Raw genomic sequence first — 20,786 nt, forward strand, 5'->3', positions numbered from 1 at the left:
GAAACAGTTTCATGATTCTATATCATCATCATATGGAGGGAGGGAAGAACCTCTGTACAAAAATCCTAGAGTCTGAACATGCTGTTGAGGCAGATGGGAAGGGAGGCAGGAAGGAGCATGTGAAATGCCTTAATTCTGTACCAGCCCACAGCAGCATGCTGCTTGGTGCTGTGATCAGGAACTCAGCATAAATACACCTGGGGTGGTGGTGTGCAGCTGTTAATGTCACAGAGTAATTACACACCCCAAGATGGTGATGGTGCAGCTGGAGTTCTGCAGGGGCTTCCTCCCACTGCTTTGCTGCTGGCCCCCAGACAGATTGCAGACTGCAGCACATCTGACTGACTGTGTGAAGTGCACTGCAGTGCTCTAACCTGCTCCTCTCTGTTTGTTTAGGCCTTTGAGCTAGCAACAGGAGACTACCTGTTCGAGCCTCACTCTGGGGAGGATTACTCACGGGATGAAGGTTTGTTTGTCCAACTCTTGACTTTGTATCATGGGATGTAAATGCAGTGGATGCTGCTTCAGAAGGAGCCCTCACTTATGAGTTAGTCATGCAAAGGCTTCTGGCAGAGAGAGTTCCCCAAATCAGTGGTGTTAGGGAGTGGATGAATCCCCATGCTTGGGGTGACAGGACGAGGGGTGATGGCTTTAAACTGGAAGAAGGTTCCCTTTAGACATCAAGTTGAACTTCTTGGCCATGAGGGTAGTAAGGCACTGGAACAGATTGCCCAGAGAAGTTATGGAGGCTCCAAGCTTGGAATTGTTCAAAGGCAAGTTGGACAGGACCTTGAGCAACCCTGGTCTAGAGGGAGGTGTCCCTGCCTGTGGCATGGGGTTGGAACTGGATGGTATTTAAGGTCCCTTCCAACTTAGACCATCCGATGACTGTCCTAGAGAAGGCCACTGGAACAGAGCAGTCTGGTGTGGATGTGTCTCATTGTCTTTCTCTTCCAAACCCACAGATCACATTGCATTGATCATAGAACTTCTGGGGAAGATACCTCGCAAGCTCATTCTGGCAGGAAAATATTCCAAGGAGTTTTTCACCAAAAAAGGTAAGAGGAGACAAAGCAAATGTCACTTATCCCTTCATCCCCTGCCCCAAGTACACAGGAGTGCCTTGCTGGAAATGCCAGTTAGCAGCAGATGCCAGCAAAGATGTCTTTTAAGTCTTCTCTTAGCTTTGTGAAAGGGTTTCTCAGTAAAACTGCAGCTAAATATGAGGCATCCTCGTCCAGCTGCTGAAAGTATCCCACATCCTAGTATTTGACATCTTGGTGTAGATCAAGTACAGCAGGTAGAAAAACCACAATGCAGATAACCCTTCAGATTTCAGTTGGCCTGATGGAGCTGATCCTTGTCACAATCTTCTGAGAAGACACCTTTGAAGTCTTCTCTAGACAGCTTTGTTCCATTTCTAGTGTGCTCCAGTCACATGAATAGTTCCTTGCATCCTGAGCCACGTTGCTCAGGACACAGATACCACTATCACAAAGCCCTCACTCAGTACCCCAGAAATGTACTGAGACCCAGGAAGAAATTTTGGACCTAGTTTAATACTTCTTTTTACAAACCAAGCCTTTTTCTTTTGTGCTGGTGGACTGCTTCTCAATGCTGCACTTGTTCCAGAGCCAGCAGCACGGTGTCTGTCTGTGCTGCCAGCTGGGGTCATGGGGGCTTGGATGAAGTTAACCAATAATTGCTGATGGGGGATCAGAAATAGAAGCCTCCAAGGAAGTACATTTCTAGAGCAGTCTTAAAAACAGACAGAAAAGAGGGTTAGTATCACTTCTTTCTTCCTTAAGCTATCATTTTATACTCCCTACACTCAGCTCCTCACAGCAGTTGCTGGGTTCTGGAGGCCTGCCTGGATGTGTTCCTGTGTGATCTACTTTAGGTGATCCTTCTCTGCTAGGGGTGTGGGACTGGGTGATCTTCAGAGGTCCCTTCCAGCCCTCACCGTGCTGGGATTCTGTGTAATTCAACCTGCCTTGTTCAGCTCTTCAGCCTGTTCTGCTCTGCCTTGCTTCACCACCTTGTCTTGGTTTCCAGGTGATCTGAAGCACATCACCAAACTGAAACCTTGGGGCCTTTTTGAAGTCTTGGTGGAAAAATACGAGTGGTCCCAAGAGGAGGCAGCTGCATTCACAGACTTCTTATTACCTATGCTGGAGCTGATCCCAGAGAAACGAGCTACAGCAGCAGAGTGTCTCAGGCACCCCTGGCTCAACTCCTAGAGGCTTCGCCCCAGCACCACCGCAGCACTACTCTGGTTTACAGCATAGCCTCCATGCACCCAGCTGCCCCTCCCCACATCCATTCCTCCCTTGTTCATTTTCAGTGTGAAGTTCTTCCTCCAAGGCTTCCAAGGTTTTTAGATAAATCTAACCTGTTCTGCTGAGATGGCTTGTGTGACTCCATGGGGACTCTCCTCAGCCGGTGGGCATCATCTGTGTTTTGCCCTGATGGGGCTTCTCCAAAGACTAACTGCCTAGGACATGATGTTATCCCTGAGTTTCCTCACTGTTCTGCTCCTTGTAATCCAGGTGGGAGCTCACCTGGGCTCAGATAAGCTCCCATAGCTCAATTTCATCTCCACAAGGGGGATCTGAAGATCCAAACACCTCTTTATCTCACTGACTCAGGAGCCAATTTCCTGCTGTTGATCCAATAGCTAGAATGAGGTGAGAATAACAGATGGCACCAGGGTGGTGTTAGTTCCCTGTAGAGCAATGAACTCCAATCATTTCCTAGGTGTCTACTGTATCCTTTGCTTTCCAGTCACATAACTTCTCTTTAGATCTAGCTGCTTAAATCCTTTGAGAAGAGCTATTGAAACCTAGGGTTTAGTATCCTTTCTTTCTCCCTCCAAAGTGCCCTGCCCCTTTTCCCTTCCCTGTGCCCAGATAGCCAGAATAGCTCCTGAACTTGGTGACCTTTTCTACTTCAATGCCTGTGCCTGGAAAGGGGACAAGCAACACAAGCAAAAGGTGGCACTGATTCCACGCACAACCTCCAGTGCAGAGGGAGTGCACCCTGTGGCTGCAGAGAGGTGGCCTTGGTGCAGGCAACTCTTAACCTGTTAGGGAGCTCTGAGCTTTTTGGTCTATCCCTTACTGGCACTTTTTTGGCCTTGCTTGAGGCAGTTGCTGTATGAGTGAGAGCTTGGCTTTTACTGATGCAGTCTACTGTGGCTTTTAACTTTGGATCCCTTGCTTTCTCCCAAGGAAAGGGTGGCAGCCTCTCTGTCACCACCATGCTAGAGCCCTTGGCTTTCAAAAGCAGCATTTGAAGGCCCAGTGTAAAGATTTCTTTTAACTTGCTTCAGGTGCTGGCCTTCAGAAATAACTTCCCAGGATGGGACTGCCTTTTGTTTTCTGGGCCATGAGCACAAGGAGAGCTAGCAGGAGTGGAAGAGAAGTGACTTTTCCATGTAGATACTGGGTTAGAAGCTGTTTCTAGAGTTACCCTGAGTAAAAAATGTTCTGTGGGGTTTCTATATGAACTTCTCAGAGGGGCTTGGATGTAATGAGTTAATTTTAATTGAATCACTGTGGCATTTGATAGTTTTATGATGGCTTCTTCTAGACTTGCCTGTCCTACTACAGATTAAGTACATCCTGCTTTAGTCTAGAGCAAAATTTGGCAGTGTTGAGACTTCAGAGGCACTTCCTTACCCTGGACCAAACAGGCCTTTGGATTCGTGGTGGCTCTCAGAGGACAGAAGTTGTTGGGAGGCCACACAGATGTTACCCAAGACAAAGACATCACCAAAGCTGCCAAGACCACTTTCTGTGTCACTCTGTGTGTGTGTGTTTGGAATTCCTGGTGCGTAAGGGTTGCTCATTCATAAACCTTGGTGTCATTTAGTCCACTTGAAAAGGGTTTCTCCAGCCCAGGGCCTCTTGGGGCTTATTAATGCAAGTCATGCTGCATGTTCTTTAGGGGTAGATCAGGTTCTCTATGCATATAGTCTAAGATTAAAGGAAGGTACCACACCAAAAGAGCTTGACACTGCTGATTTGAATCTTTCTTTCCCTTTCTCTGGAGCTTTCTGTTGTGTGTCACTTCCATATCTGTTACAGAGGATTGTGGACAGGACTGGGTTCCAAAACCACTGGCTGTCCATGTACTGTGAAGATACATTGGCAGGGCAAACAATTTCTGTTGTCTTGAGAGCTCACTTGGTCCTGTGTGCTTGAGACTGGCTGATTAAAGAGTTTCTCCTAGAAGGGGTCTGCACACTTCAACTCTGAGTGCTCTTTCCCATCCTTCCCTTCCCTCCACCACCCTTGACTGGAGGAGGAGGAGACGTTCTGCTGTGATAAGCACAGCTTGAGTCAGCTTGTGAGTTGAAGACCCAGGGAAGCAGCTGTCAGGGTTGAGTCTTGTCCCGTGTGCTCCTTCACTTGGGGTTTGTTACCTTTCCAAACTGCCGTCAAGTGCTCACACTAAAGGATTTGTACTTGCTGTGTCAGTCAAAAACCTGAAGGAAAATACATTTTTATTCTTTCTACTTGGGTGCTTTGTCTTTTTTCTTTGTGAAAGCCGTAAAATAAACAGATTATTTAATAACTCAGCACGACCCTTCATATGTTCCCTCTCTTCAGTCTGTTGCTGCTGAGCCCCTGGCCTAGGGACTGAGTTTTCTCTGGTAGTGAGCATTTGGCTTTTGATTTCCAGAGTTCACTTTTGATTTCCAGATGCAGGGAGAAGATTTTGTAGCTGGCATCACGATCCATTTTAAAAGGAGCAGTTCAAGGGCAGGACAGCTCTGCTAGAGTTTTTCCATTCTGCCATTGTTTGTCACCAAGGCTGTCACATCTCATGAAAAAATGGAAGTCATGAAATGGTTTAGGTCAGAAGGGACCTTAAAGATCATCTAGTTCTGACCCCACCACCATGGACAGCTTCCACTACACCAGGCTGCTCAAGGCTCTGCTCTAGTGGACCAGGCTCAAATACTGCAGCTTTATCCTAGAATCCCTAAGCCCAGCACAGCCATGTTAAAAGCTCTGAGTCTGGACCCCTCAGACAGACACATATCCTTTATGGCCTGGGTCAGGCCATATCTCTGCTGTGTTCTCTTGCAAAGAGTCTTAGCAAAGCCTTTTTTGAAGGGAGATGTGAAACTTGGAAGGTGCTTCTTACAACCAAGTGTAACTGGCTATCAGGAACCAACATCACAGCAGGCAGGAAGGGAAATCATCATACAGGCTACCTGGGTTCTGAGCAGCAGGAACTGGGTGCAATGATGTCCTGTGTTGTCTTCTGCAGAACTGCACTTTGCTGCAGGTGGGTTTGGATGTGATGAGAAAGGGCTAAACCAAATGACTTGGGTGGTGCAGGGAGTTGGTGTTGACTGGGCCCAGCTCCTGCAGTTTCTGGCCAGTTGTAGCCCTCTTTACTACAGCAGATTGATTTATTTTGTTACTCCCCAGAGAAGTGCCCTTTTTAAAAGGCTGCATTTGGGTATGGAAAGCTGGATGTGAGCCAACACCAGGAACTTACCCCCAAGACCTAACAGGGTCCTAGGCTGATCTCCAGCAGGGAGGGAGAGGGGATTCTGCCCCTCTGCTGAGACCCCCCCATGCAGTGCTGGGGGAGCTCTGGAGTCCTCAGCACAGATAGGGCCAGAGTCAACAGCAATGCTGGGAGGGCTGGAAGTCCTCTGCTGTGAGGCCAGGCTGAGAGAGTTGGGGTCATGCAGCCTGGAGAAGAGAAGGCTCCAGGCTTCTTGTGACAAGACAAGGTGTCATTGTTTGAAAGTAAAAAGAGGGAGATTTAGAGTGGAGAGAAGGGAGGAAATGTTTAATGCTGGGGGCAGGGGTGAGACTGTCTTAGGTTCCCCAGAAAGAGGGGAGCTGCTCTATCCCTGAAACCACTGCAGGTCAGGTTGACCTCTAATGGCAAATGCCTCCCAGTCCCCTAACCTTAAGCCCTCGGCTGGGCTGAGCCTGGCTGCGGCTCTGCAGCGCCTGCATCGCTGCCATGGCAATGTGCAGGTCTGCAGCGCATGCACAGGGCCCATAACCGGAGCCTCTGTGGCGCATGTGCTGTCTCCTAGCAACGAGTGGATCTATGGCACAGGCACCTACCCCTCAGCAGCAGAGGCTTGTCTCCTAAAATTCTTTTTTTCCTATAGTAGGTAGAGACCTTTCATCTTTAAATCCTCTCTTAGCTACAAGTGAATGTATAAACCCAAGCGATTTGAGCTATCTCCTCACACATCAGGGTTTAAATACTTTTTTTCACACACACCCACCCCCGCCAAGAATTTTCAGGCATTTCGAGCATTCAGGGCGTTTGGACGGGAGGAAGCAGCACGACCTCTGGCAAAACTGCAGTGCTGACAACCACTGGGCGGCACCACAAGCTGCTGTGGAACTGCAGTATTAACAGTTAACTACTGCGCGACAGCACTGAGCATGGACGGCAGCTGCAGTGCTGACAAGGAACCACAGGGGGGCAGCACTAACAGGACATATGCCCCTATGTGTGGTGAGCAGCTCAGCTCCTTTGCTGCCTCATTCGTCTCCAGACAATCACGGGAATGCTCATCTACAACCCCAATCAGGATGGGGAAAAGGAGAAGGGGGGCTTTTGAAAGCCTTTTTCTCTCTTGCATAGAGAGCTAGGTAGAGGGGGGGTACATGTGTGTCAAGGTTTTAAATCACAGAATGACTTAGGTTGGAAGAGACTTTGGAGATCATCCACTCCAACCTCCCCACCCCAGGCAGGGAAGCCTCTCACCTAGACTCAGCTGCTCAAGGCTTCCTCCAACCTGCCTTGAACCTCCACAGGGAGAAGGTATCCACAATGTCCCTGGGGAGCCTACTCCAGTGTCTCACCACCTTTGTACTTAAGAACTTCCTCCTAAGTTCTGGTCCAAATCTTTTCTGTAATGTAGTAGAGAGAAAGTCACATTTGATTATTTTTAATATCTAAATAAGCACAAGTTTTCAGTATGTCTATAAAAATGAAAGACTTTATTTCAACAGCTCCCACCCCTTCTTACAGTTTAAAATGTTTTTTAACCTCCCCCCCTCAACCCCAGGAATCTTCAGGCATTTCAAGCATTCATGGCTGTAGGCATCATTCTTGGGGGATCCCCCTATCCCTCACTCACCTGTTCCTCTGCTGCATCATCACCTCCCCCAGCAACTGCCATCACCACTCCATCCAGAACCTCCCATGCCTTTTATTCACTTAAAAAAATAAAAAGGCACAAACTGAGAGAAACTGCCCTGGCATCAGCTCATTCCTTTCAACTCCAAGAGGCAGATATGTACACACCCCCAGAAAACCTTGGTGAAGCCACATCCTCAGTACTTTATGCTGCCACATTCTCTGCAGCTCATGAAGGACAAAGGTGTGAGTGGGGAAGGTACAAAGCTACCACCCAAGCTAGGGTAGGCTGCAGTTTCTAACACCCCTGACACTGGAGGGCATAAAAGGAATAGACTGCAGACAGGATTTCTGTGCTCCTCCTGAACAGCATCTCCCAGTGTGTAGACTTCTGACAATAGCTCCAGCCCAAGATGTTTTATATGTTTTTAGGATACATGGTACAGAGGAGAATGAAATGGAAAAGTGTTTCACTTACCATGCCAGGCTCTGTTGTCTTGGGGCCATTCTGCTCAATCAGTCTCTTGGTATCCAACCACAGCCTGCCTTGGACGTGGCACTTGGTGCCACGGTCTAGTCATGGGGGTCTGTGTTGATAGGTTGGACTCTATGATCTTCGAGGTCCTTTCCAACCTAAGTGATACTGTGATACTGAAACAGTAAATGCCAATCCTGAAGTGATTGGGAATGCCATCATCAGCCTGCAGAAGAAAACAGATCTGTCAGTTTTGGAGTCTCTAAGCAGCATATAGCTCAGAATTAAAGATGAAAACTTCATTTCCATGATGGTAGCAAAAGTCATTCCATGACTTCTGTGAAGCATTGCATTCACACCACAGCAAAGCATTACACTTTTTAATTCACTACAACTAAGTAATTATGCATTACAAATAACAATTTCACTCACAAAATCCTCTCTACCTGCATACTCAAACCATTAATGGCTTCCATAAACTACTACCAGTAAAAATTCTGTATTCAGGACCTGATGATCACCACAGTGACACAAGCATTTGTGACCATAACAACACTGCCACCCATATTTAGTATTAGTTTACCATCATAGAATGGTTTGAGTTGGAAGGGACCTCCAAAGGTCATCCAGTCCAACCCCCTGCAGTCAGCAGGAGCATCCTCCACTAGATCAGGTTGCCCTGAGTATCTCCTGGGATGGGGCCTCAACCACCTCCCTGGGTAACCTGTTGCAGAGTTCCAGCAGCCTCATGGTGCAGAATTTGTTCCTAACATCCAATCTAAATGTTCTCAACTATCAAACCATTGCTCCTGCAGGCCTTTGCAAACAGTCCCTCTTGTAGGCTCCCTTTAGCTACTGGAAGGCTGTTAGGAAGTTTCCCTGGAGCCTCCTCCAGGCTGAACAACCCCAGTTCCCTCAGCCTGTCCTTGCAGCAGAGGTGCTCCAGCCCCCTGATGATACACGTAGCCACCAACCTGCCCAGCAAGTTACTCCTTGCATCTGATGTCTTTACTTTAAAATCCAAAGTAGCGGGGTGTCAGGGAGAGGGGCCTGAAGGAGGCAGTCAGCAAGGACAGAAACTGGTCCCAGCAGCAGCTTAACGTTTAGACTAAACACATGAGTTCATTTCCTCTCAAGATGCAGCAATATAAACTCTGAGCGCCGCTGGGGCGATTCACAGCGGAAGCGCTAATCGCACTGCTCTGTTGTTGTCGTCGGTGTCGAGAGATTAGGAAAACTTTGTTAAACAAACAAACAAAAGGACCAAAACCACAGGTGAGCTGCAAGCTCCGCCAAGGCAGCATAAACCCGCGCTCTGTACCTCGGGGACGCAATTCAGAGAGCTGAATGGGGGCAGCGCCCTCTGAACCACCAGTGCACAAATTCCACCGAGTTCCAAGGCCCGGGAAGAGTACGGCGCTGCACGCTGCCCCGGACAGACCCACGGCCTGTCCCCCGCGACTCCCGGGGCAAGCACCGCCCCGGCCGCTGTGCGACCGCTGCCGCCTCGCCCAAGGCGGCGATCACGCCACGGCGGCAGGGGGCAGCAGAGACCAGGCTGTCGCCGTCCCCAGCGGAACCCCGACGGAGAAAGGCTGTGCGGATGGTGACCGGGCACCGGGACGGGGTGGCGAGCACAAGCGTTACCTTACCTGCTACCGAAACAGGGGGGAACTCGACAAACACGGCGAGCAGCGGTGCGTACGGCCCAGCCCGGACACTGCATTACGCATGCCGGAGTCTGACGGCAGCTTTGCTGCGCCCGGCCGGAACACGCATGCGCTACGCGGGCCTCTGCCCCAGCAGGGCTCAGCCAAGAGCAGCAGAGCGCCGCAGGCCGCCGGACTCACGGGAAAAGCGGCTGGCTGCGATGCTGCGCGCTCCCGCGGGAAGGCAGCGGAGAGCGCGCCCGCGCGCATTGTGCACATGGAAACCACACCGCCCAGCTGCAGCGCGACCTGTAATCACGTGGAGCGGAGCGGGCCAATCAGATGCCACGCAGCATGCGCGGTGGGGCGGCCCGCAGCGGACTCGCGCAGCTGCAAAGCGCCGGCGTCAGCGCAGCGCCTGCAGCACGCAGCCCTGAGCGCGAGGGGGCACCCGCGAGCTCCTGGGCTGCAGCGCCCACCCCATGCGCACCCATGGTGCGAGGGCAGCGCCCCCAGCCCCGGCCGCGCTGTGCCACCTCCCCGTGCCTGCTGCTCCTGCAGGGGCCCGGGGACAGGCAGCCTGCTCCACGGAGCTGGCAAACACAATCCCGGCATGGTGGGGTTGGAGGGATCTCCGGGATCATTCAGATTTTTTTGGGGGGGAGAGGATGGAGGGGGTGGAAAGTGTGCAGAATAGTAGCTCCTGGCTGCACTGTGGTACTTCTGAGAAGTCTCACACATCATTAACATGCTTCATGTTTTACAGTTCCGAAGATTTTTCCCTATCCTCAGTAAAGGCATTGAACAGTGCTTCATATGGTTAGCCTCAGGAATAAAGGGGATCAAAACAATGCTGAATTACACGGGAGAAAATACTAACTCCAATCAAAAGTTACTTTGAGCATTCAGCATCAGGAGACTGAGGAGTCAAAGACAAGGCAGGGACTGACTGATAGCTATTGCTGACCCAAATGGGTTTCAGGGCAGAACTGGGAGTGTAACCACGTAAGGGAGGAAAGATACTACAGAGAATGTTCCTAACTCCTCACAACTCCTTAGCTAAGGCTGCTGCAAACAGCTCTACAGGGTATGTAGAGAAAGCCAATGAGAACAACTCTATTGGCTATGCAGAGAACGACACCAGCACCAGAACAAGGGGACACAGTCTCAAGCTGCGCCAGGGGAGGTTTAGACTCGAGGTGAGGAGGAAGTTCTTCACCGAGCGAGTCGTTCGTCATTGGAACGGGTTGCCCAGGGAGGTGGTTGAGTCATCGACCCTGGAGGCGTTCAAGAGGAGATTGGACGTGGCACTTGGTGCCGTGGTCTAGGCATGGGGTCGGTGTTGATAGGTTGGACTCGATGATCCTCGAGGTTCTTTCCAACCTAAGTTATACTGTGACACTGTGTGATACTGTGATACTTAAAAATACTCGTACATAGAAGCAGCATTTCACTTTAGGGAAAAGAAAAATGCCAACACAACAGCTCTGATGATGTTCTGCAAGGTGACACTTCCTACATGAAGTTGAAACAAAATGTCTGTGTCTTTATGTGCATATTTGCAATAGGTAATATGTCAAATCCAGTCTGATGAAAGAATTAAGCGAGGGGGCTTTTTTATGGGCAGCTCTATGATGCTTTGTAGGACAGGCTTAGAAGAGTTTCACAGTACTCCTGTCTTACCAGAGACAGAGAAATGGTATTGTGACTAACATAAAAATCACATCCAAGTTACAACCAAGTCACACATCTGATGAAAGACAATTCTGCCTGACCCAGTAATTGTCTGATACTTCTGTCCCTCAACACAATTACTTCATTTTTCACCAAGCAGCAGCATCCAGCCTCAACAGCTAAACTCGACAAGCATTTCTGCCTCCTGGGGTTTTCCAGGGGTTATTTTGACAACTGATAAAGCCTTTAGTGTTATGAAATTGTCACATTAAATGTATTGAACAGAGAGCATTAATCTGGGCAAATTACTTCCAACCATTAGAAAACCAAAGCAAAGTCAGACAAGAGCTTCCATTAGAGAAGAGACAAATAATGCCACATATATCCTTTCTCTTAGACTCTGCAGCTGAAGGGAGGTTTCCCTTCTACTGTGATACAAGATAGAAAATATTTCTCCTATCTCTGGGAGCCTTCCCCTGTTCTGAAGTTATCCACAGTGCCTGGGGTGAGGGGTGAAAACACACGACTTCTCTTTCAGAGAGCTCTGAATTGCAGCTGAAGGGGAAGGTATAGGGAGAAGAGTGAAACACACAGCAGTCTTTGTTTTGAGCAACTGTCACTAGAAGTTAAACCTAACTGGTTGCATTCCTTATGCATATTTACAAGCTTTTTTTTTCCTTGCTTGAGATGGTTTCACCTGCAGTAACATCTGCACTGTGGGAAGGTTTGGAAGGAGTTACTGATTCTGCATTTTGGCTGGAGGTAATAGGGAAATAGGAGAAGTTTCCACAGGTCAAAAGCTTCTGTTCTCCCCTTGTAACCTTTTGAGATTCAACTGTATTGAATATGTGCTTCTAGTCAATTGCTTCACACCACTGAGACACTGGCTTCCCACCTAGTCTCATGTTCTCATTTTTCCCTGTTCCTGACACCTGATCACTTGGCTGAAAATGCATCTGCTGCCTTCCATGTTTTTAGCCACAATGATTCTCCTTCCTCTTCTGCATGTAAAATGGTTCTCTGTATTCTGCTAAAAATAGTTCCCTCATTTAATAAAAGAGTAACCAGGCAGAAATACAACCCTTGGTTACACAGTCCTTATGTGCCCCTCAGTTTAGGAAAGATGTTGACTTGCTGGAAGGTGTCCAGAGAAGGGCAACAAAGCTGGGGAGGGGTTTGGAGCACAGCCCTGGGAGGAGAGGCTGAGGGAGCTGGGGTTGTTTAGCCTGGAGAAGAGGAGGCTCAGGGGAGACCTTCTTGCTCTCTCCAACTCCCTGAAGGGAGCTTGGAGCCAGGTGGGAGTTGGTCTCTTCTCCTAGGCAACCAGAACAAGAGGACACCATCTCAAGCTGTGCCAGGGGAGGTTTAGGCTGGATGTTAGGAAGAAGTTCTTCACAGAGAAAGAGATTGGCCATAGGAATGTGCTGAGCAGGGAGGTGGTGGAGTCACCATCACTGGAGGTGTTTAGGAAGAGCCTGGATGAGGCACTTGGTGCCATGGTTGAGTTGATCAGATGATAGGTGATAGGTTGGACTTGATGATCTTGAAGGTCTTTTCCAACCTGGTCTGGTCTGGTCTGGTCTGGTCTATCCTATCCTATCCTATCCTATCCTATCCTATCCTATCCTATCCTATCCTATCCTATCCTATCCTATCCTATCCTGTCCTATCCTATCCTATCCTGTCCTGTCCTGTCCTGTCCTGTCCTGTCCTATCCTATCCTATCCTATCCTATCCTATCCTATCCTATCCTATCCTGTCCTGTCCTGTCCTGTCCTGTCCTGTCCTATCCTATCCTATCCTATCCTATCCTACCCTATCCTATCCTATCCACACTTTAGTGACTTAGAAAGTGAATTTCAGGGAGTATTTTCACTTCAAATTTTTACCATCAAAAGGCTTTGCCCTCCCCAGACTGAATCTATAGTGTGGCAGAGTTTCAAAGGTAAAGACTGTGATTGTCTGTCTTTGTTATCTCCTCCACTGAGGTTTTCTGAATTACCAAGAACAGAGTTTAGCAGTTAAAAATATTTCCCTGTTAGATCCTCTTGATCTCTGAACACATAAACCCAATCTGGATATCAGTGTGACAGATCCCAACAGCAGGTGTCACAACATGCAGCTAGTCCTCATCCCTTTTTCTTTGGTGTGTCAGTAAAACACAGCAATACTGAGCACTGCCACTCATCCTTGGACAAGCCTCCCTGTTTGTCCAGGGAGTATCCAACGTGATGGATCCAAGTATCCAAAAGAAAAGGGAAAAGTTATTTCTCTCTTACACACAGGATCAGAATAATCTTTCCCCAAGCATTATTGGTAAGGCACTTTCCTGCTGAGGAAAAAGCGAGTGGATTTATCTGCATGCTTCCAGTAAATGCTCAGCTCCAGCCACCAGTAAGCAATAATCCTAAACTGGCAGTCTGAGAAGAAAAAAATCTCTGTTATGATAGCATTTTGCATTCTGATCACCAGGAAGCTGAACGATGAGGACAAAGACAAAGCCTTCATTGAGGCAAATACGGAGAGTGCCTCATTCATGAGAGGAGGGGAAAATGAATTAGGAAGATAATTTGACATTTTGCAGGCATGCAAATCTCAGTGAATAGCAGCACAAGAGTGCTTCTCTGGAATCTTAGCCATAGTAAATCGCCTGCACACAGCCTATTCACAGATGTCTTTCCTCTGCCAATCTGAAGTAGGTATTCTCTCAGTAGTAAATACACACTGGTGACGCATCCAGATATCACTGACTGCATTCAAGTGTCCATCACACAAAAACTCTCTTGAGTTCAGCAAGACCCTCTCAGGCACAGAAGATTTGTAGTTATAAAGGTCAGGAATTACAGCCTCATTTCACTGCTCTGTGCTGAGTTTTTGCATGCACAGCCTCCAAGAGTTGTCTGAGAGCAGGACAGGAGCAGCTCTCCCAGCTGCAGGAGTAAGAGTTTTCACAGTATCACAGTATCACAGTATAACTTAGGTTGGAAAGGACCTCGAGGATCATCGAGTCCAACCTATCAGCACAGACCCCATGACTAGACCACGGCACCAAGTGCCACGTCCAATCTCCTCTTGAACGCCTCCAGGGACGATGACTCAACCACCTCCCTGGGCAACCCATTCCAATGACAAATGACTGCTCAGTGAAGAACTTCCTCCTCACCTCGAGTCTAAACCTCCCCTGGCGCAGCTTGAGACTGTGTCCCCTTGTTCTGGTGCTGCTTGCCTGGGAGAAGAGGCCAACCCCTTCCTGGCCACAACCACCCCTCAGGTAGTTGTAGAGGGCAATGAGGTCACCCCTGAGCAGCAGAGCTCTGTCTGCTCAAAACCGATTGTGACATGGCCCTCAGATGAACAGAATCCACCTCAAAGAACTCCCTGGGTTATCTGTTCTGCTAAGACTAACTCTAACTAGAGTGTTGAAGCTGTCAATGGAAAAATGCATTTACTGATAGGTCACTCTTCCATGTCTGACAAATTTCAGAGTTACGTCTAGGAATAATCACAAAAAGTGGTTCCAGCATGAGAAAAGCAAATATGCTTCAGAAGTTCACTTAGGATTCAGTGAGCCTGAGGCAAAGCAATCAGGAAAAGAAGAATGTGTCTCAGGCAGTGTCTCCAGTTCCCCAGCCTCCAAGCACAAAGGTATCTGAAAGTCTTTGCTTGAGCTTCTGCTGCATTTTTAAGCCAGTTCATTACACATCAAACCCCTCCTGGAAATCAAAGCAAAGCCAAAAGGCAGCCTGTGTGAAAGTCTTGAGGATACTGTGTAGCACTCTGCTGCCCAAGGCACTTGCACACCTTACAGCGTAAATGTAAGTTAACTTGAAAGAGTGCAAAGGATATTTTCACTTTCATTTTGCTCTACAGCAGCAAGAGGCACTATGTCTGTTTAAATAATGCTTTTATTCTCTCAAAAAGAATTGGATAGATTGGCTAAAGCAACCTTAACCAAGGAGACAGAACTGTGCATGCCTTCCCTTGGATGCTGCTTTTGCAAGTATCAAATCCTGTATCCAGGATTCCCTCCTGGGGATGGTGACAAAGGAGCAACATCGCTGGCAGAGTGACACTTGAGCACCACAATGGCAACAGTGCTCTTTTCATTGCAAGCTTTGCCAAAAGTCAATCAAAGATGTGCACTTAATTGTCCACAGCTCACAATATGAAACCCAGCATGCTGGCTAAGCCCAAATGATGAGACTGGTAGGTTTTTCAGGTGGTCATCCTGACTGCAGCAAACCAGATCAGCTTAGGCAGGATAGCATTTAAGAGGAGAGTGAAAAAAAAACCAACACAAAAAGCAACCAATTAATTTGTCCTAAACTGCAATGACCTATTCATTAATGAGTCTATTAATTTGCACAACCAATATAGAATACCATGATAGTATTAGCACAGCCGCTGGAAAACATTGTCTCATATGCAGAATGGTGACCTTCTTTGCCAGTTATTTTTAGCAAGTCATATCTAATCTATAGTCTGACCTTAGCAAGCTGGCTTGTAGCCTGTAACCAAAAAACAAGCTTTGATTACAAACCTGCCCAAGAATGTTTGCATTTGTAAAGGTTGGCAGACTTACTTCACATCAACATGTTTAACTGAGGCACTGTCCATATTCTCCTAGGATCCATACATGCATTGTGATAAGGGAGGTTATCAGGTGTTATTTCTTTCCCTTACATTGAAAGTAGCCTGTGGCACAATTTGTCACAGCACAGAAATCAATACAAGCTCATGCTCCTGTCTGTCGATCCCAGCTGATGCTCCATGCTGTCCTGCCAGCACTGACCATAACAGGACAAAGTAGTGGCAATGCACTTGAGAGCCTGGAACAAGAGCACCCACAGGATTGCTGTCAGAGGTGGGCAACTGCCAAGGAATTTTCAGAGCAAGAGAAGCAGTATGCCCATTGATACACACCTACTGTATTCCCCTTGAATCCAGATGGATCTCAGGCACACTGCAGAGAGCTTCCCTTTCATAGGATAGGATAGGATAGGATAGGATAGGATAGGATAGGATAGGATAGGATAGGATAGGATAGGATAGACCAGGTTGGAAAAGACCTTTGAGATCATCAAGTCCAACCTATCAGCCAACACCATCTCATCAACTAAACCATGGCACCAAGTGCCTCCTTCAGTCTCCTCTTAAACACCTCCAGTGACACCACCACCTCCCAATGGCCAATCTCTCTTTCTGTGAAGAACTTCTTCCTCACCTCAAGCCTAACCCTCCCCTGGCACAGCTTGAGACTGTGTCCTCTGGTGCTGGTTGCCTGGGAGAAGAGACCAACTCCCACCTGGCTACAACCTCCCTTCAGGGAGTTGTACGCTGCAATAAGGTCTCCTCTGAGTCTCCTCTTCTCCAGGCTAAGCAACCCCAGCTCCTTCAGCCTCTCCTCCCAGGGCTGTGCTCCAGACCCCTCCCCAGCTTTGTTGCCCTTCTCTGGACATGTTCCAGCAACTCAACATCTTTCCTAAACTGAGGGGCCAGAACTGGACACAGTATATATAAATAACCCTCTCAACTGACCACACTGCCACAAAAGCTTTCTGTAGCCATGCTCCTCACTGCCTAGACTTAGGGACCGAGCTCAACTGGTCTCTCCCAAGCCCAGAAGTCTTCTTACTACATCTGTCCTAAGTCACACACCACCTCCTCAAGTATTGATAAAGCTCTTACAGCTCTGTTCTACAATTTAACCTCCCAAATACACTTCCCAGTAGGAAGGCCAGTGCTGCTCACAAAGACAGTTTTCTAGGACAAACCCAGCACAGCTCTGGGAGAACAGCAGCACTACTTTGAAAATGCACTTCAACTAATCCCAAGTGCCAGAGCACTTCTTCTCCAGAGGAGCAAGAGGTCTGCTGTCCACAGCTTACACTCCAGTATTCAAGTTATTAATAAGGGTCAAAAGTACAGGAAGCTTTGCTGCTAAGAAACACTCACTCCTTCCATCAAGGTCCTTTCAATGCCTGTACCTGGAACTGCTGCCTCTCTGAGGGCTGTCTAGATGCAAATGTGCCACCCACAGCCACCTTCCATTCTGAATCACAGAAAAGTTGGAAGGGACCTCCAGAGATCACCCAAATCCAAGCCCCCTGCCAAAGCAGGATCACCCAGGGTAGACCACACAGGAATGCATCCAGGTGGGTTTTGAAAGTCTCCAGAGAAGGAGACTCCAAGACCTCTCTGGGCAGCCTGCTCCATTGCTCTATCACCCTTACTGTAAAGAAGCTTCTCCTCACGTTGAGGTGAAACCTTTTATGTTCAAATTTGTATCCATTGTTCCTTGTCTTATTACTGCACACCACTGAAAAGGGATTGGCCCCCTCCACTTGACCCCCAGCCCTGAGATATTTATAGCCATTGAAATAGCCATTGAATATGCCTTAAGTATGTCTCCCAGCCAGACATCTCCAGGTGTGCCTGCTCTTGCCAGTTTGCAGTCATAAGGTGCAACTGGAGCCATTCGGTGACTCAGCTGCAAATTTTGTTTCATTTGGGTTGGTTTTTTTGTGGGGGGCATGCATTTAAAATATGATGTCATTCCTACATGCATGCTAAGTGAAAACACCAGCATGGTATTGCTCAGCTTACAGGACCTTCTATAAAGCCTGCTGCTAGACATAACAGACCTTAGAATAAACAAGCACAGAACAGAGGTGTAAAATTACCCCTGAAAGAAACATTGATTGAAAAGAAACACTGCTGAAAGCCTGGCCAGGGAAGCCCAAAGGGAAGGACAGCTACTTCTGTGTCCTAAGAGGCCTTTTTCTTTAAGTGCTGGTCTATTGCCTAGCCTGTGTCAGCCTGGTAGAATTCTCTGTGCCTTATATGGTTCATTCTGAAGTGGTTGGTTCTCTTAACGACTTCACAGATGTTTTCTTCTTCATCCTACAATCACATAAACCCATCTTCACATATTTGTCTTCAGGAACTGAACTCATCAGTGTGCATGACAAATATCTTTCATCCAACTCCTCTGCAAAAACCCTTCACATGGAATTATCACAAAGTGATTTTCCATTTTCTTGCAGTCTGGTCAGAAGGTAGGATGCCTCGCTCAGCACCCTCGCACTGTTCTGCTGCCTTGCACTTCAATAAAATGGGTTCCAGTTATCAGACTGCTGGTTTGATGCTGATTTTATCACAGTATCACAGTATCGCTTAGGTTGGAAAGGACCTCGAGGATCATCGAGTCCAACCTATCAACACAGACCCCATGCCTAGACCATGGCACCAAGTGCCACGTCCAATCTCCCCTTGAACGCCTCCAGGGTCGATGACTCAACCACCTCCCTGGGCAACCCGTTCCAATGCCGAATGACTCGCTTGGTGAAGAACTTCCTCCTCACCTCGAGTCTAAACCTCCCCTGGCGCAGCTTGAGACTGTGTCCCTTTGTTCTGGTGCTGGTTTCCTGGGAGAAGAGGCCAACCCCTTCCTGGCTACAACCACCTTTCAGGTAGTTGTAGAGGGCAATCAGGTCACCCCTGAGCCTCCTCTTCTCCAGGCTAAACAATCCCAGCTCTTCCTGGAGAAACACAGAGTTTAAACAAGGCTGGTCAAGGAACCAGACCCTGATAGGGTAGACAGAATTACACACAGACACACAGACACACACAGAGACATACACACACACCCTCCCTCTGTTGTAGAGCTCCAAATGGTGAAAAGAAACTCTGAACATCTTCTGCTTCTCTGGCAACTAACAGAAAAATATTTGTTTGCACTTAGCAACAGCCTTGATCAGAATTTTGTCGTACAAAGTCAGTTTACACAGCCTACCCTGTTACTCCAGGCTCTCTGCAAGAGTTTCACTCAGCTCCTTGCCTTTCAGAAAGCTTCGGGGCTGAGCTTTTTTTCCAGGAGACTCCGCTCAAGGAAAGAACTCCACAGCTTCCCGACAGGGTACTGCTCTTTAAGAGTATCTTGCTTGCTTGGTTTAGATTCTGGGTTGTCTGGGGTCTTTTTTTTGGTGGGTTGGTTGGTTGCTTGGTTGTTTTGGTGTTTGGGTGGGTTTGGGTTTTTTGTTTGAGGGTTTTTTTTAAGAGTAATTGAAAGGGAAGACAGAGCACAATAAAAATACCGCCACAATTGTCAGGGGAAATGGAAATACTCCAATGTGAAATGACTGCAGCATGTGGGGGGTTTCTGCCTTCTGACAGAAAACAAAATGAGCAAATAGTTCTTTTCAGTCTCCAATACCATACAGCAAGGATTTTTAAACTGTCAGCTTTGTAACTTTTAATAAGTCTACAAATTAAGCAAATGATTGCACGCAGAGATGGGTGAAGTGTAGCATTTGTGCCTCCTCAGAAGCATGGCTGCCCTCTAAACTTCCCTCTGAGCTTACATCTAGTGTAGCTCAAAATTAAAGCAAGGAAGTTGAGATCTGATGTTGCTTCAATTTAATAGAAAGACATCAAGTGTGGAATCTGATACTGAATGTATTCTCCAGCTCTCTGGAAACAGCTTGCCATATTAAAACACAAAGAATGGTAAAATAAACAGCTAGTAAACCAGTTTCAAGGCAGCTGCCTGGCGTTTTTCATGGCAATTAGCTCAGTTAACAGACTTTAAAAGTATAAACAAGGCTCATTAAAGACAGGAATGACATTTTCTGCATCCATAAAACTATCTACCAGCGTCTGCAAGCCCTTATGGAAGCACCTAGTCTTCATCCTAATCAGATATGCTACTTTAAAATCTAAGTAATGGGTGGGGTGAGCTGATATTTACTGCTGATTTATCAGTTATGGCATTTTCTATTAGACTATGATGATGCATATGGGCTTTGGAATACCTAATCCCAAAGCCAGTTCCTGTAGTTAGGCAAAAAGGGCTATGCCAACAACAAAGGCAGTTTGGTGTGCTGGTATTCCACTTGACTATCTCCTCAGTTTAAGGGCTGTGGCCTGAGGCTACAGGCATATTAGGGCTATATATAACACTGGCAATAAAGCAAGTATAGAATCTTGTAGGAATTGGGGGACAGGGGGAATCCCATCTGCATACATGGATTGAGCTGGAATGATAAATCTACCTCATGAGCCTCACGCTGCACCTTTTTAAAGCTCTTCCGCAGATAACTCAAACCTTAAGTTAAAAGTTCACCTCTGGTTTATCAAAGCATACATGAAAACAACTGGCTGCTTTACTTACAAGAAACACTCCTGGTGGTCCTTCAGTCACCAGAATGACTCCCTACGGGCCACGGGAATCCCAGGCTGAGTCCTGGCTGATTACAAGGAGCTGCACACATCCATAACGAGACCTGCTGTTAAAGAGCAGCTTCCCGACAGAGAACGAAGTGCTGTGCTCACAGACATTTGGGCTTTGCCAAGCTCAGTCATCAGCTACATGACATTTACTACTTCTTCTTTTTTTTTTCTTTTTGGTATCTAGAAGAACAATCTGGTGAGCAGGACCCACCAGACTGTGAACTGCCCATCTCCACGAGACAGAAACACACTTAGCAGCTATCCTGAGAGAAGGCTGGGCATTAACTTGGCACTCTGGCGACGCATCGCTGCTGCTGAATTGCAGAACAGGAGTCCACAACTGCTTTGCCCTGCTACTGGCAGGCAGAAAGCACAAACCCACAGGACAATTGCACAGCAATCCTCATTTCTGAAAGAAGCACTGAGAGCACTGGAAACAGAAAAGATTAAAAGCTCAATAAATTTTGAGCAAAAATGCTTATCCCTTCCCTATGAAGGGAGGCTGAGGGAGCTGGGGTTGATTAGCCTGGAGAAGAGGAGGCTCAGGGGAGACCTTCTTGCTCTCTACAACTACCTGAAGGGAGGTTGTAGACAGGCAGGGGCTGGTCTCTTCTCCTAGGCAAGCA

General features: G+C 47.7%; 1 protein-coding gene and 1 long non-coding RNA gene across 7 annotated transcripts in view; one reads left to right on the forward strand and one right to left on the reverse strand.

The window, feature by feature from the left end:
• Positions 1–4,582, forward strand: part of SRPK1 (SRSF protein kinase 1) — a 30,626-nt gene extending 26,044 nt beyond the window's left edge. For all 5 annotated transcript variants that reach the window (XM_068159494.1, XM_068159498.1, XM_068159495.1 and 2 more), the window contains 3 exons: positions 397–466; positions 966–1,058; positions 2,056–4,582. In XM_068159494.1, the coding sequence (XP_068015595.1) occupies positions 397–466; positions 966–1,058; positions 2,056–2,240 (348 nt within the window). In that variant the 3' untranslated portion in view covers positions 2,241–4,582. The remainder of the gene's footprint in view (positions 1–396; positions 467–965; positions 1,059–2,055) is intronic.
• The window catches only part of LOC137451765 (uncharacterized), a 30,296-nt gene extending 20,848 nt beyond the window's left edge, over positions 1–9,448 (reverse strand). For both annotated transcript variants that reach the window (XR_010989891.1, XR_010989890.1), the window contains exons 1-3: positions 9,259–9,448; positions 7,610–7,832; positions 6,757–7,211 (exon numbers count right to left, since the gene is read on the reverse strand). This is a non-coding gene — a long non-coding RNA (uncharacterized lncRNA). The remainder of the gene's footprint in view (positions 1–6,756; positions 7,212–7,609; positions 7,833–9,258) is intronic.
• Between the last annotated feature and the right edge of the window lie 11,338 nt (positions 9,449–20,786).

This window comes from Melanerpes formicivorus, unplaced genomic scaffold (assembly GCF_026170545.1).
Source record: "Melanerpes formicivorus ecotype bairdi unplaced genomic scaffold, bMelFor1.0.p_v2 SCAF_46, whole genome shotgun sequence".
NCBI classification, from domain to species: domain Eukaryota; kingdom Metazoa; phylum Chordata; class Aves; order Piciformes; family Picidae; genus Melanerpes; species Melanerpes formicivorus.